Source organism: Myxocyprinus asiaticus, chromosome 48 (assembly GCF_019703515.2).
Source record: "Myxocyprinus asiaticus isolate MX2 ecotype Aquarium Trade chromosome 48, UBuf_Myxa_2, whole genome shotgun sequence".
Taxonomy (NCBI): domain Eukaryota; kingdom Metazoa; phylum Chordata; class Actinopteri; order Cypriniformes; family Catostomidae; genus Myxocyprinus; species Myxocyprinus asiaticus.
In genome coordinates this window covers 15,891,551-15,906,943 of record NC_059391.1, presented here as the reverse complement: position 1 = coordinate 15,906,943, position 15,393 = coordinate 15,891,551, and the positions used below count along the sequence as shown (strand labels likewise).

The 15,393-nt window shown below is 37.1% G+C and overlaps 1 protein-coding gene across 3 annotated transcripts in view; it reads left to right on the top strand.

Moving 5' to 3' along the window:
- Positions 1-15,393, top strand: part of LOC127437691 (cadherin EGF LAG seven-pass G-type receptor 1-like) — a 79,681-nt gene that overhangs the window by 40,121 nt on the left and 24,167 nt on the right. For 2 of the 3 annotated variants that reach the window (XM_051692767.1, XM_051692766.1), the window contains exons 4-6: positions 388-503; positions 2,234-2,322; positions 14,089-14,246. In XM_051692767.1, coding sequence (XP_051548727.1) covers positions 388-503; positions 2,234-2,322; positions 14,089-14,246 — 363 coding nt within the window. Of the gene's footprint in view, positions 1-387; positions 504-2,233; positions 2,323-14,088; positions 14,247-14,920; positions 14,966-15,393 lie in introns of all 3 variants that reach the window. The other variant, XM_051692765.1, reaches the window with a different exon arrangement.

Genomic DNA, 15,393 nt, shown 5'->3' with positions numbered 1-15,393 from the left:
TTGAACACATGCGCACCTTTGCACAACACACTGTGCAAGTGCAAGACATGTGCAAGCATTATCTAAATTAAACATTTGTGTTGTAATAACATTAATATACTCCTAACCCAAAGATTAAAAGTGTTGAGACCAAAACTTAATTCTTTCACTTACTTCTTTACAAATGTAGTATCTCACTAGCTGGAGATGAAAAGGGATGTGATGTCAAAGGCACAATATGGGTGATTTTCAAGGCATAAACAAACGCCACATGGTAGCGTCTGTCATTTATTTGGCACATCTGGGCCAAATTTGTATGCAAAGAATTCAAAATTAACGTTTAATATGACCAAGTTTATAATGATGCATTCCAGTTTAAAAAAATAAAAAGCTGTTTTTCATTCATAGGTTGGCTACTAGGGAGAAAAATGCTTTGCTGCTGTATAACGGGAGGTTTAATGAAAGACACGATTTCATTGCTATTGAAATTGTGGAAGAACAAATACAGCTGACATTCTCTGCTGGTGAGTAGTCGACTATTATTTCAGCGTTGCACCTTTAATTTATGTTGTATTTTCCCAGACAGTTGATTTAGTACCTGTTTCATTATAGTAACCGGTAACCAAGTTCCCTAGCAAACAATAAATGAATAAAGAAATATGTTTTGATTGATGACTTCATTAATGGTTTAGCATTTTGGAGCTAACCCAGTTTTACTTTAAGACAGTAATTTGGTCTTCCTCAAAATATAGTGACTTTCTGACTTAGAGAATGTGTATTCACATTCATGTTTTGACTTCAGTTTTCTGATATAAAAGCTGATGGTAAGTATTTATTACAGTAACATCTTGACATTACTATTCATAAAGGACAAATGTGATTTTTGTTCTTAGTTTTATTGTTTTAATTTATTTCGCAAGATGCCGTCAATAGCATCTCAAATAAATGCATAAATACATACTGTAAATGCATAAATGCATAGATAGATAGATAGATAGGTAGGTAGGTATGTATGTAGGTAGGTAGGTAGGTAGATAGATAGATAGATAGATAGATAGATAGATAGATCTTTTCTTGTCTGAAAAGAAGACCCAATTCATTTGAAGAACAAGTACAGTGTGAGACTCCTGGCCATTCAGCCCCTTTTTGTGTCATATCATTTTTATGTATGTGTGTATTCAGAGTTTTGCCAAAGGAAACAGGTGGCCAAAGATCATTCAAACACACTTCCTCTGTCTACCTGTTTCTTTCTTTTGCCAAACTTCACACATCAACAAGAGTTACTGTCCAGTCAATGCATGTAAAATACAACACCCTGTCTCTTTAACAGGTCAGAATTGTTTTCAAGGAAATGCAATAGTGGAATTTAGCCCTAGAGTATTTTAGTATGAGCAGATGCTTGTTACATCTTATACAGCTCTGAGGGTCAACAGTCCACATTAGCTGAGAAGAAAGACAGTGAAAGGCATTTCCTCCAGTGGCACATCACTGACCAGGAATTTAAAACTTCTCACAACACTATGATTCTGGTAAATTATGAACCCACAGAGGGCAAAAGTCACTCAAACTAATTAAGGCAGATTAGGACATAAACAACTAAGATATTTTATGTGCGTGCACTGGTGGACAGTGCTGTCATGGGAGGTCCTGATATATCATTATCTCCTCTATAATGATTTACTTATCATGCCCACTAGACTGGAAAAAAGGCACACGTTAAAATCCTTCTCATGTGTTAAGCAAGGTGCCTTGGACACATTTGATTAGTTTGGAATTTGGTGATGTGGGAATTTAGAGCACTGTATTGTACATTCTGTTAATCATGTAACATATTTTGGATATCTTTTACAACATTGAATAATGTGTTCACACCACTGGACAGTACGCATTACCATATGTAGTTCTGAACTCAAACAGACTGACAGCATTAGAGGCCGTTCACTCAGAACAGATTTTTGCATCCATATGCTCTGTTCTTTGTTGTTTTTAATGTAATCATGTGCTATATGGACATCTTTGACCATTACTCCACATCTAGCTGTTTTTTTTTCAGCGTCTCACGTAGTAGCACCATGTTTTTTAGTTGCTGCATCAAGCTAAATGAATTTACATTTTTAAAACGCATCATGAGACACCTGCTTTCTGTTGTTTTTTTTTTAACGCAAGAACGCATTCGGTCTGAATGGCCCCTTATTCTTAAATTCCACCTGTTATCAGTAAAACTGCTTTAATCTGTCCTGTTTTTGCTCTTCAGGAGAGTCTAAAACCACAGTGGCTCCATTTGTAGCTGGTGGGGTTAGTGACGGACAATGGCACACAGTCCATCTACATTACTACAACAAGGTAAGACACTTGTACTGTGCACAATGGCCTTGTTTACACCTGGTATTAACATTCATCTAGGGTGATATGTTGACAAGTGGTCAGATTGCTATTTAATCCTGGTATTTACATGTGTCTCAAATGCGTTTCCTGTGACTCTGATTTCATGACTACATAAATCATTCACTGCATTGAAAAAGAAAGCATGAATTAAAAATGTCCCAAATATAATTTAATTTTAATCTAACCACAAATGTAATTTTTCGAGTACACAATTCTTAGTTATTTTATTAAGTCACCTTCAGAAGTGTGTGCTTTTCATCTGTGTCATTGTATTTTGATATTAGGTACACTAAAGATGTTTTCTGACTAGATAGTTTTATTGCTGTAATACCAGGTGTAAATGTAAATTAGATAGCATAGGTCCAATTTTAGGAAATTATTTGGAGAAAGGCAGGGACTTGCAAGTCAGTGTTTCTTAGACCAGTTCCTCTGTGTCCATATTTTATGAAAGAAGACACACAATCTCAATGGTATTTTTAGCTGTATCAAAGTTCACAGCAGCTTCTAAGTGCTCCTCTCAAAGAAACAGCTTTCTTTTCTACTTTTTTGATCCTTACAGTTTTCAGACCCTCATATTACAGTTTCTGAAATAATGCATGGCTGAAGTTTAGTGCATGTGTAATATGTCATGTGTCATATTTCATAGCTAGAAGCTAATTGTGTTTTTTTCTGTTAGCCAGGCATCTTATTAGATGTCTTTTTTTTTTTTTTTTTTTTTTAGTATTTTGTAACCCATTATGTTAGTTAGCTTATATTTAAAACCTTATATTAAAGTCTTGTTCTCCATTATGAGGTTTGAAACAAAATTTTTTACTTTTTTGTTGTTTCAGAATTGCAAATTAAATACCACCATATTGTAGTTACACGAGCAATTAAATCTGCTTGAGTACATTAACCTCTCTTTCTTATCAACTCCTCGCTAAGGAATGTTCAAAGTGACTTTATAGTAACCCTATAGACCTTATGGCAACCTACAGTATTTGTTCATAAAGAAATTACCGATTTCTTGTGTGCTTTTTGGATATCTTTTTTCAGTACAGCCTGTTTTTCAGTATTATTACTGCACCAAAGCATTTGAAGCTTCAGAAGAAATCTCAAGGATGCGTCTTCAAAAAGAAACATTTATCCCTGAGGGATGGCAGTCAGTATGCTGTGGCTTTCTCTTTTTGATGGTTCATAATTTCTTTGATTTTTAAAAACATCCACCAAAGTTGTATAGAACAGATGAAAGGCCAGAAGTTAGCCGGTGTTATTACACCTTTCTTTGGAATAATTGATTCTGATTGGTCAATTGTGACATTCTGCCGTGACGTATTTATCTATAATAACTGCTAAACTGTATAATTGACTATTGTCTCAGGCAACCAATTTCCTACAGGTAGTGGTTGACTTTACATCAGACCATGATTTATTGTCTACTACACTATATGATGCATATGAAAGTAAAGGAATAGTATCATATTAAATGAACAATGAGTCCAATACTATTGTCTATGATATGATTGGGTTTATATCTCTTAATCTTTTATGTAAAAAAAATCTGTCAACCAGGCACACACAGATATCAACACAGCATACAAATCTCAACTATGGTGAAAATTAACAAACAATGTAGATAAAAAAGTACAGATGATCATTGTGATTCTACAACACGGCACTACTAAATTACAGTAATTTCTTGGTTCTGTTCACTGTGAAGTCACAGTATACAATTGTGTTTTAATTTTAATAAATTGTAGAAATACTACTGTAAAATATACTGTGAAAGTCATGCAACTAGTAGCCAGGAATTCACTGTAAACTCACACATTAATTTTTTTTACAGTGTGTGCTAGTTTCATCTGTCTCGTATCACTCTGTCTCGTATCTTCTCGTATAATAAAATAACAAAAATCAATGCATCCAAAATAAACCCTTCAGGCTGATACAAGAATATCACCCTGTCGAGGTTTATTTTGCAATAATAACCAGCTGTCTGTACATTGCCCCTTACTTAATATAATAGTCTGCCTTTTTGCAGGTTTGTTGTGTCATATATTGATTTCGTATAGTGAAATATATTAAAATTATTATCATATTACACTTGTCATGACTGTACTGTTATTACTAATATCCTTATAGTCACAACCATAAATATTTGAAACATCTTGCGTTGAACAACCATGATTTCATAGGATTGGAGCATCACTAAAATGCTTATGAGGAAGATCAGATCCTGAAGCCATCTATTCGTAATCAACGCCCCTTTTCCCCATGCATATGGTGAGTTTGCTTCATTGTATCTGTAGTAGCTCAGCTCCCCCTTTACCCCCTTACTTAAGGAGTCCAATTTCAAATATAGTTCAGTTCAGAATGCAGACAATAGCAGACCCCCTGGTGAGTTAATCTGGGGCTACAATGGCACTCTTGGAGACTCAAAGCGGCAGATGGCACACATTTTTTTCTGATGCACTTAAATATAAAAACACCCGGTCCTATTATTCTAAATCTCCAGAATATGCTTTTTATTTCATGAAGTTTTGCTCCATCTGGGGCCTTGTCCTTATGATAAAATCAAATAAGCCATAGTGAAAGCTCTGATATTGCATGCATGCATGTGAGGTCGTGTTGACATGCTGTTTCACATACTGAAATCCATCTCTATTTTTATGACAGAATTTCTCTAACAAGATTTGGTTGAAATGTCTGCCATACTGCATGGTGAAACGGTGCCTCAGAAATGTATAATGCTGCGGATTAGATGACCTCACATCTCTTTGACCCCATTGATCTTTGATCTTCAAAGTTCAACCTATGTGTTATTTTGTCTATGGACTCAACCAGTCTTGGGGGACACTTTCAAATATTTACCTTCAGTAATAAAACATCTTGGCCATTGACTACCTAGTGTGATGTTTGCAAACTACCTTTTGATGAATGAAAACACTTTCAGTTAATTTACAGTTTGCCGGTATTTGATCCTTAATAGGAGTGGTTCTTAACTGGTTCCTTTCTGGTTAAACAGCATGAATTTAAAGCAAATATTAGTTATCTGTGTGTAGTAAAAGCCATGGCTAAAATGAGTAAACTGAGTAGATGTTGGTGATGTTTAAACTAAAGGATTTTGTTTGAACTGTAAGATTCTAAATGTCTTTGAAGTCCATCCTGAATTAACTGCTGAAGTGCACACAGATTCATTTTCTTTTGTTATTTAAGGAATAGTTCACCCCAAAATGAAAATTCTCTGATAATTCACTCACCCTCATGCCATCCCAGAACAGTTTAAGTTAAAAACATATTGATCTATTTCTTACACACACCTAGTGTTTCGCTTCAGAAGATATTAATTAATCCACTGGAGTCATATGGATTACTTTTATGATGGCAATATGTGCTTTTTGGATCTTCAAAATTTTGGCACCCATTCACTTGCAATTTATGGATCAACAGAGCTGAAATATTCTTCTAAAAATCTTTGTTTGTGTTCTGCTGAAGAAAGAAAGTCATACACATCTGGGAGTGAAATTAATTTTCATTTTGGGGTGAACTATTCCTTTAAGTTGGCAATCAATTTATTGTCTATGCATTCCATTTTAAGAGAGTATAGTCCATCCTATGACCAAAATGATGCAGACAAAGGTCAGTGAGGTGCATCGCAGTCTGGCTGGAAGCTTTTGGCAGTTTATTTCTGGTGAAATCCATCCTAAGTCCAAGGTTCAGGCAGTGGCCAGTGAAGTATCCAGTGTCTTACGGTTGGAGTTGGCAGCAGTTCATCCTATGTGATGTCCATCATAGTAGACTGAGTTGATATCTAGGCTGGCACAGTCTGCAGTTAGTAGTCATTACTCAGCAACACATAACGGTGGGAGTGGGACATCCGGCAGGACCGGAGCTCTGGTAACCTCAGGATATGTATCCCGAAGTTGAGACAAGGAAACAAATAGAATAATATTAGCATAGATGCCATTAAAGCAGAATCATAGAATATTAGAAGTGTTTCCGGTTCCGGCAGACCTGACTAATGCAGCATAACTATGAAATGAGGGATAATTTAAGTGTATGCCTGGCTAAAGAGATAAGGCTTTAGTCTAGACTTAAACTGAGAGTGTGTGTCTAGGTCCCATACAATGCTAGGAAGACTATTCCATATTAGATACTATTACCGGCATTTTGCGATCATAGTGAATGTACTGGAACCAAGCTTCCAAAACGTCTTGTTCTCTACTTCCTCCACATTGTGATGTCACATTGTGGTAGACATTTGCATCTGACTGCCTTAACAACAACACATCAATGCTTATTTTAACTTATCACTTTCGTAGCCCCACCCAGTAGTGGTGAGCTGAGAGATGGCAAGGAGAGAGCAGGTCAGCCAAGAGCAGAGAGCTAATCATAACAGTGGGCGTTTACTGCCAAGTCTTAAAGGACAAATATATGACAGTTTTTTTGTGCTAAAAACTTTACAAATATTATAAGTGAACCTCAAGGAACATTTTTAATTATTTAAAACATGGGCAGGGTCACACTACACTTTGCACTCCATTAACTCCCTTTCAAATGCATGTGAACGCATGAAACAGGAAATACAAGCTCATGGGAAAAACTTTGTACAACGTTGCACACACTGACTTCTAGGCTCAATTCAAAGGATACATATTTCAAAGCTGTGTTTTTATTGTTGCTAGAAAGTGACAATAATTTTATATATATATATATATATATATATATATATATATATATAAAGTCATAGTGTGAATATATAACCTAATATTTCTAAATAGCAGGATTTTTTTTAAATACAGCCATGTCATAATTATTCAACCCCAAAAGGGTGAGCGGGAGAGACACAGAGAGAGAGAGAGAGAGGAAAGAGAGAGAAAAACTTGCTCGCCGGTCCCTGGACATGCCGTCACCTGGTCCTCAGCCCCTCTTCTGCCCTCTGGCGGACAAAAGCCGCTCCTCCCCGGGCAGACGGCAGCGAGTCCTCCGACCCCTGGCGGACGGAACGGCTCCTTCCCTGGCGGCCGGCAGCGAGTCCTCCGACCCCTGGCGGACGGAACGGCTCCTCCCCTTCCTGGCGGATGGCAGCGGTTCCTCCGACTCCTGGCGGCCAGCAGCGGCGACTCCGTCCCCTGGCGGATGACAGCGGTTCCTCTGACTCCTGGCGGCTGGCAGCGACTCCTCTGTCCCCCGGCGGATGGCCGCAGCTCCTCCCCTGGCGGACGGCACAGCGAGGACTCCACAACAGCACATTCCTCCTCCTTCCTGGGTTTCGGCAACAATGTAACAGGTTCACGATGGGCAAGGAGACATATGACACTATGGACATATGACACTAAACTGAAAATGAGTTTTAGACCCATGGATCAGCAGTACGTCTGGAGTAAGAAAGGCAAGGTGATGACAAGAACGACACCATCCCCACGGTCAAGCTTGGAAGTGGGTCAGTCCTATTATGGGAGTGTTTTGCGGCTGCAGGAAATGGCTAACCTGACCATGTGACTGACGCCATGGATTCTTTCAGGTATCAGGCCATTTTGGCAAAAATGTGATGCCTTCAGTGTTTAAAATGAAGCTCGGTGATCACTGGACTTTCCAGCAAGACAATAACACCAAAGAAACATCCAAGTTGTACAAAATCTGTTTCAGGGATGGGTCGTGGAATGTCCTGGAATGGACCTTTCAGTCCATCATTAAAATCTTTGTTGGGATTTCAAGGAAGCAGTGGCAGCACAGACACCAAAGAATGTCAATGAGCTGGAAGCTTTTGCTCATGAGAAATGTGTAAAAATTCTAATAGAGAGGTGTCCGAAGCCTGAGAACGCTTACCTGAAACATTTATTTGATGTTATTAAGGGTAAAGGATGCTCTGCAAATGACTGACTTTAGGAGGTTGAATATTTTTGACATGACATTTGTGGAGAGAATTAGTTGTTTTTTTATTTTAAAATTTGGGTAAACTGAACTCTTTGTTCTCAAAATCACTCAGATATTTATTCAAAACTTACTTTGACTGTTTACTGAGGTTTTAGTTGGTGATCATATATTTTCTTATTTTATATATTTTATATATTTTAACATTTTACTATACTATTATTTGTTATTTGTGAAGTGTTATTTGCTAAAACCGGAAGCTCTCGCACGTGACATCATATCCTGGCCTGTTGCATTGTCCAGAACATTTTGCGTGCTCAAAGCCTAGTGTGAGCGCCCTTTTAGCCATATTCCCAAGTGACAGAATATGATAAAGTTTGATTGGATGCCAAAATACCATGAAGTTTGATTGAACAGCCGGCTTTTGACGTCAACAATGTTTTTTTATGGAGTAGCACATGTGGAAAGGAAAAAACCCTTGTTTACCCACAGGAATCCATGAGCCATTGTTTTGAACTTTGAGAGATGAGTCAAAAGCTGATGAGTTACAGGGTTGGAGGTTAATAGCAGTTGTCGGGATTTGTGTGCATACATGTTCCTGAGGGCATTGAGCTTGTCACTGAGTTCATTCCTTACATTGGACATGGGAAATGAGAAATGCAGAATCATCAAGATGTTACAATGGGAACGGATCCCTATTATGTGTGATTTTAAGTTGAGGTGCGGTTATCTCCTTAAGGGGCATCACCGCTCACAGTTCTCTTTTCGTCATGTTTTTTGTTTTTTTAAGAATGTCGTACACCTGATGAAAACAATAATAGAGTAATATGCCTGCCATAATAGTGATGGAAACATGATATTTAGATGGTATTCTGTTCATTAAAGGTAAGCCATGCATTTTTGGTGTTTTTCCGTCCTTTACCATCTGTGCCGGCATCTGGGTTTACTTAGGTTACACACAATAGTTTTTACACCACCTTTAAATGGATAGTTCACCCAAAAATGAAAATTGTGTTATCAATTACTTACCTTTATAATGAATTAACCCTTTAAAGTTGCTGTGAAAACCTTTGTGTGTAACTTAAGTAAACACAGATGCCAACAAAGACAGGAAAGGACAGAGGAAAGCAAGTCAAACGGGTTTGAAACAACATGAGGGTGAATAAATGATGGCAGAATTTTAATTTATGGGTGAACTCTCACTTTAAAGCAGAAAGACTGCTGTTGACTGCATATCCAGCTTCAGGTCTTGGATTTATTCTACACTTGCATCAGACTGCAGGAATGCTCTTATTCATGGCTTTCCTTGTTGACCAGTTTACCAGTGCTGCTCTTACTCCCCTCTTCATTTCTGCTCTGTGCCAACAACTGAGAGGTATATTGAAACTGACACCTAGTTTATGAATGTATGCATTTTCTTAGATGTCAAGTATTAAAGGATAAATTGAACAAAGGGGCAGCTCGGACATTGTCATAGTTTTCAGCAGTGAGAATCTCTGAAAGCATGCAAATGTCCAGGAGGTCTGTTCGTTGTGTGTGTTTTCATCTGGAAGATGTAATTTTTATAATTCATATTTTCATCAAAATTATCACAAAAAATAAGCACTTTATTTTACAGTGTCTGTTACTCATTGCAGGCCTACATACTGTATAATTCCTATGTATATTTCTTGTGTAAGTAGAACTCATATAATTAGGCTGTAATATTAACACTAATGTAAAGTGTGATCCCATATTTATCTATTTTCTCCAATGAAGTCGAATGACTACTTTAAAGTTACGTATAATATATTATTTCCTTATAATTATATAGCATTCCGTATAATTTAATTTTGTTATCAAATCCTCGTCTCGTGAAGCAGAAACTACAGCCTGAGGCATTTGGCACCTTTTTGATTTAGGCCTATTTGTAACTGTATTTAAGCTTGTTGTGATGAGGGTGAATAACACAATGTTGGTCTAGATATAAAATATTCTCGTTATAATCTTTAGTTGGACGCTTAATAACATTTATACACTTCAGAATGTAGGAAAAGCAGATAAAATACACTCTGTTTAAAATACACAAATATGTTTTATATTTATATAATTTATATCTATCTCTCTATCTATCTATCTATCTCTGTCTGGTAAACATGATAACGAAAAAACGAGAACATGGCAAAAAATATACAATATATGTAATTACTAGAAAATGATAGTTTCTCCATGTCTTTTTTTTTTTTTTTTTTTTTTAACCACAGATGGGATTTAAATTTTATGTTTAAATCACTTAGATTGTAGCCTTCTGACATAAGACTTCATTGCATCTGCTTTAAAAAATAAGTTAATTTTAATGTCAAGTTTATTATAAAGTCTACCTAGGCAAATGATAACACTATAGAACTGTAACTGTACCTAAATATTTCAAAATATAAAGACTCACAATTAAAATATTAGACATTTTATTTAACATAGCAGCAGATCCAGTGAAAATATGTGCAGCAATAAATTTGCTCAAGAAACTTACTGAAGGTTGAGTGATTGTCTTTACATTTGTACATGCCATAATTTTTTTTTAAAAAAGCCAAATTCCAACATTAAAAGTGAAAAAAGACTAAAAGTAACAAATATGTACTTTTCTTTTACTTAGAATGTAAATGTTTTGGACACTGGCAAAATGGTTACTGTCTCTTTAAGGAGATCGGGCTTAAGCCCATAATACAATAGTGAAGGTCTTCTGTGCAGTTTGTTTCAGTGAGTTTAATCTTTTGAGAGCTGTAAAGTCCTCTAATTTTTGTACTGTGTCATGCAGTTGCATCTATATTGATTGTAAGTGCCTCACTCAACATGCGGACCTGCCAGACCAATATTTGAGCGGCCCACTGGGAATTCTCCCGGTCCTCCCGATTAGCCACTCTGGCCCTGAATTTAATTCATTTCGTGTTTATTCCATGTTTATAATGACACTGGGAGCATGTGATTTTTGCATAAGTGTGGTTCCAGTTTTTCCTAAAATTTTTGTACATTTAAAATACATTGTAGTGCCAACTTATAGATGAAGTGAATGAGGCCCAATGTCCTTATCTAGTTATAAAGTAATATTTATATATAGACTCAGTGTCCTCATCTAGTTACTTTATAGGCGAATGCTTTAGAAATGCTTTTCGCTGCTTTCACTCTCTTTCAACTCAGCTAGGGCTACACAGATGACGTTGTTAGATAAACATAGTCAGCTAGTGTGGATGTCTGTTCCCATTGTAAATGCAATTTATGCAATGGACTATCTATAAAATGTCCTCATGTTTCCCACCAGAACAAGAAAACATATCAGACTCTGATTGACATTAGTTGCACACAGGGTGACTAGAGGGCACTCTCTGTCACTTTGACATTCTTAACACCACAGGGCCAACATCAAAGAGCAGCTCATGTAAAATGCACCACAACATCCATTTTAATGAGTTGAGAAAATGTTATAAACCTTACATGGGGGAAGGGTGTTGCCAGATGATAATACATATTTCTGCTGTGATGTGAAAACCGGGGTCTCTGGGGAGGTTTATCATGGAATTGGGTTCTTTCTTTCTGGTAACTCCTCTGTGCAAGCATCTTGCTGACCTAATCCAATTAGGTGAGGTTGAAAAGGCCAAAATGTCACAAAGTAGTATCATCTCATGTTCTATGTCAGAGATTACCTACAAACAAAGTACTCAGACTTTGGGATTCTTAAGACAGGATTTGAAAACTAATTGGGTTTTTAAGTACAGTTGCTCCAAAAATATTTGCACACTAAAGCCACACTTAAAAATGTATGAATTTCATTGCATTAGATAAACAAATATAAAATGAATTGGCCTCTGCAAGCAAATGATGCTTGAACTATTCTCAGAGCTAAGTTATCTTAGCCATTTTGCCATTGCTTTTATCCAACTGTGTCTGTCATCAAGAAAGGACCCACAAAATAACTTTGCACTGCTTGTAATCACTTAAAGCTGCACTACGGAAGAATTGTATTTTGTATTTTTTAAATGCCATTACTGATTGAGTACATAAAAAAAAAAAAACTGTTCAAGACAATGTCCTTACCTTACCCTGATTCACTAGAGTAAGCCTACAGAAATGATTTGTATTTTGAGCTGTCGGGGCAGATTTGGAATGAAATCGCAGGCATATGTCATTATGTCATGTCCGTAAACACAGAAAAGTACTTCTGGCTGTTGCGTGTTCTGGCTGGGGAACTATGCTGTTCAGTTTAGCCAGTCACGGTCACACAGTTCAGGATAGCATCTCTGCAGTCTGGATGGATGTTTATCTGTTAACTGTTTGGCGAAGTTCTTTACTTGCTATAATGTTTGGATATGGTAGGTCTTGTACGGTTGTTGAAGCTTATCTTGCTTATCATGCTTGTATGTATCAAACAATACACGTGCTTTAACCGATCGCAATGTATATAATGTCCGGTTACTGTCACATGTTTACTAATATTCATGACTTCTGAGCATTTTATAACATTGCTCTAGTTTCTAAGGTCCCTAAGAGTGTGTGACACTGTTTTCTGATTTCTTTTGCCCCAGTCACAGAAATGCACATGCAATCACTTATTGTCCATTTAGCAGATAGTCTTTCTGTTTACAAATCTGTCTTAAAGCCACTATATGTACAAGTTACTTCAAGGTAGTTCCCCATGAAATATACAATCATCTCAAGTTGTTTAAAGTTTCATAGCACAGTACTGTACGTATTAATTTGTTAAGTGTCCATCTATCTATTATAACTTTACTGCTAAAGAAAATATTATTTAAATGTAGCTATTATTGCTATTTTTATATTACATATTTCTGCGTATTATCATGTTTAATAAAGTATATTTCATTCCCATCATTATTAAATCCTTGTTTTATGTTTTTAGTTTACAGTGTTATTGTGTGCAGTGCATAGACATACTATTGTAGTATTACTGTTTTACTTGCATAATCAACTGAGGCTTTACAATATAATATAAAATAATAAAGTTTTCCATTAAATAATAAAGTTGTCCATTGAAATCGTATCAGCCATATCACAAGTTTCATCTCTGAAATTGATAAGCGAGTGTTTATCAATTTAAGCAATAAATAGTAGTGTTGTTTATCTTTATCTAACCAAGCAATATTTCGGTTTCAAAATGTTTAAAAGAATAGCATAATATCAACATGAAAATAGAACATTATGACTCTAAATATCTCCCAGTCATGATCACACACAGGCGTGTCCAGGTGAGCTCAAATCATGAGATTTATCCACGCAGAAGAGCAGTGCACAAACACAACTCACATAAAGTGTTCTTCCCCAAATTGTTTGCAATTTTAAGTTTCAACCAGAGAATTTAGGGGGCCTGGGTAGCTCAGCAAGTAAAGACACTGACTACCACACCTGGAGTCACAAGTTCGAATCCAGGGCGTGCTGAGTGACTCCAGTCAGGCTTCCTAAGCAACCAATTGGCCCGGTTGCTAGGGTGGGTAGAGTCATGTTGGGTTAACCTCCTCGTGGTTGCTATAATGTGGCTCTCGCTCTTGGTGGGGTGCATGGTGAGTTGTCATGGATGCTGCAGAGAATAGCGTGAAGCCTCCACACGCGCTAGGTAACACGCTCAACAACTGCAGATTGACTGTCTCAGACGCAGAGGCAACTGAGATTCGTCCTCCGCCACCCGGATTGAGGCGAGTCACTACGCCACCACGAGGGCTTAGAGCGCATTGGGAATTGGGCATGCCAAATTGGGGAGAAAAAGGGAGACATTTTTCAACCACAGATGTCGCTAGAGAGCACAAAGTTCCGTAGTGCAACTTTAATCAAGTTTTGTTGTAATCAAAATCATCAAATGAAGTTTACCAATTTTTTTTATTAAAGCCCAATATTGGTCATCTTGGCATCCCTCATGGCCCCTCTGAGGAAAAGGTTGCTGTTGTTGCTGTCAACAACTGTGATGTGGCCATGGCTCTACGTTTCGGGCGACAGATTGGGAACTACACCTGTGCAGCCCGCGGTACCCAAACAGGCCAAAAGAAGTAAGTGTTTTCTTTAAGTCAGCATGAAACAGCACTCATAACCGATTTTAATTCTGTTTTGTGATATATTTCAGAGTGAAACAAGATTATTAGCATGAAAAATATTGATGGACGGAACTTTAATTTATCCATCAGGAATTGATTGTATTGTGAAAAGTGGGTGTTACATACCAGAACGGAGCCCAGTGGTTGGAGGCAAGAGGTTGAAATATAATTGGACTTGGGTGATGTCAACCAAAAAGGAAAGTCTTTTCAAAGGCGGAGCAAGTTATTAAATTTTGATGAATGATTACAAAGGCAAACATTTGTTTTCTTTGGAATAATGTGCACCGATATATTGTTCATTATAAGACCAGTACATATATTAAAGACCATATGACAATGCCATGACGAGGGCAGTTTCCTTTCCTTTGTTGGCGTACTGAAACAAGGTTGAGTAAGACATATTGAATGACTTGTTTTTTTGACAGACATGAACTATCATTTGCTACTTAGCAGTCGGTTGCTGGTGGTTTAAATGGGAGGGACACTCTCATTCTAGAGAGCATTTGATTGGACAAAAATCTGTGTAGTACAAGATAAGTCATCATTATTTTTTGCCTGATTTCCCCGAAGAGAAACTCTATACATTTTAAATGTGTATATCTGCTAAAAGTTTATTTTGTCAACTTTAGGAGTACACTAGAAGAAAGATGGCTTCAAAAGTTACTATCAGACAGGTACTAAAAGCAACAAAAGAAAGACAATTTTTCAAGAGTTTAAACTTAAGATATTTGTTTAGATAGCAACTGAAGCACAACTTTTTGTTCTCTCTTTTCTCTCTTTCTTCTCTCACTCTGTCTGTCTCCAACATTAATTTATCCCTTCATCATCCCAAGTCCTCAGGGCATAAAATATTGCACAGAAAGTGTGATGGGGCAGAGGAACTTGAGCACGCAGAGGCAGAGGAACTTGAGCACGCAGAGGCACTCTAACTGCAGACTGGTGTTGAATAGCTGATCATTACAGGAGATTACACAGCATTCTGCTGCTCCCCTCTCAGCTCCATCTTTTTTCTAATCTCCACCAATCTGCACTCTGTTTCATGTCAAACTAGTTTTATGGGCTCGACAATGGAACCACACTCCCTGCTTATCTGCAGCTGGGA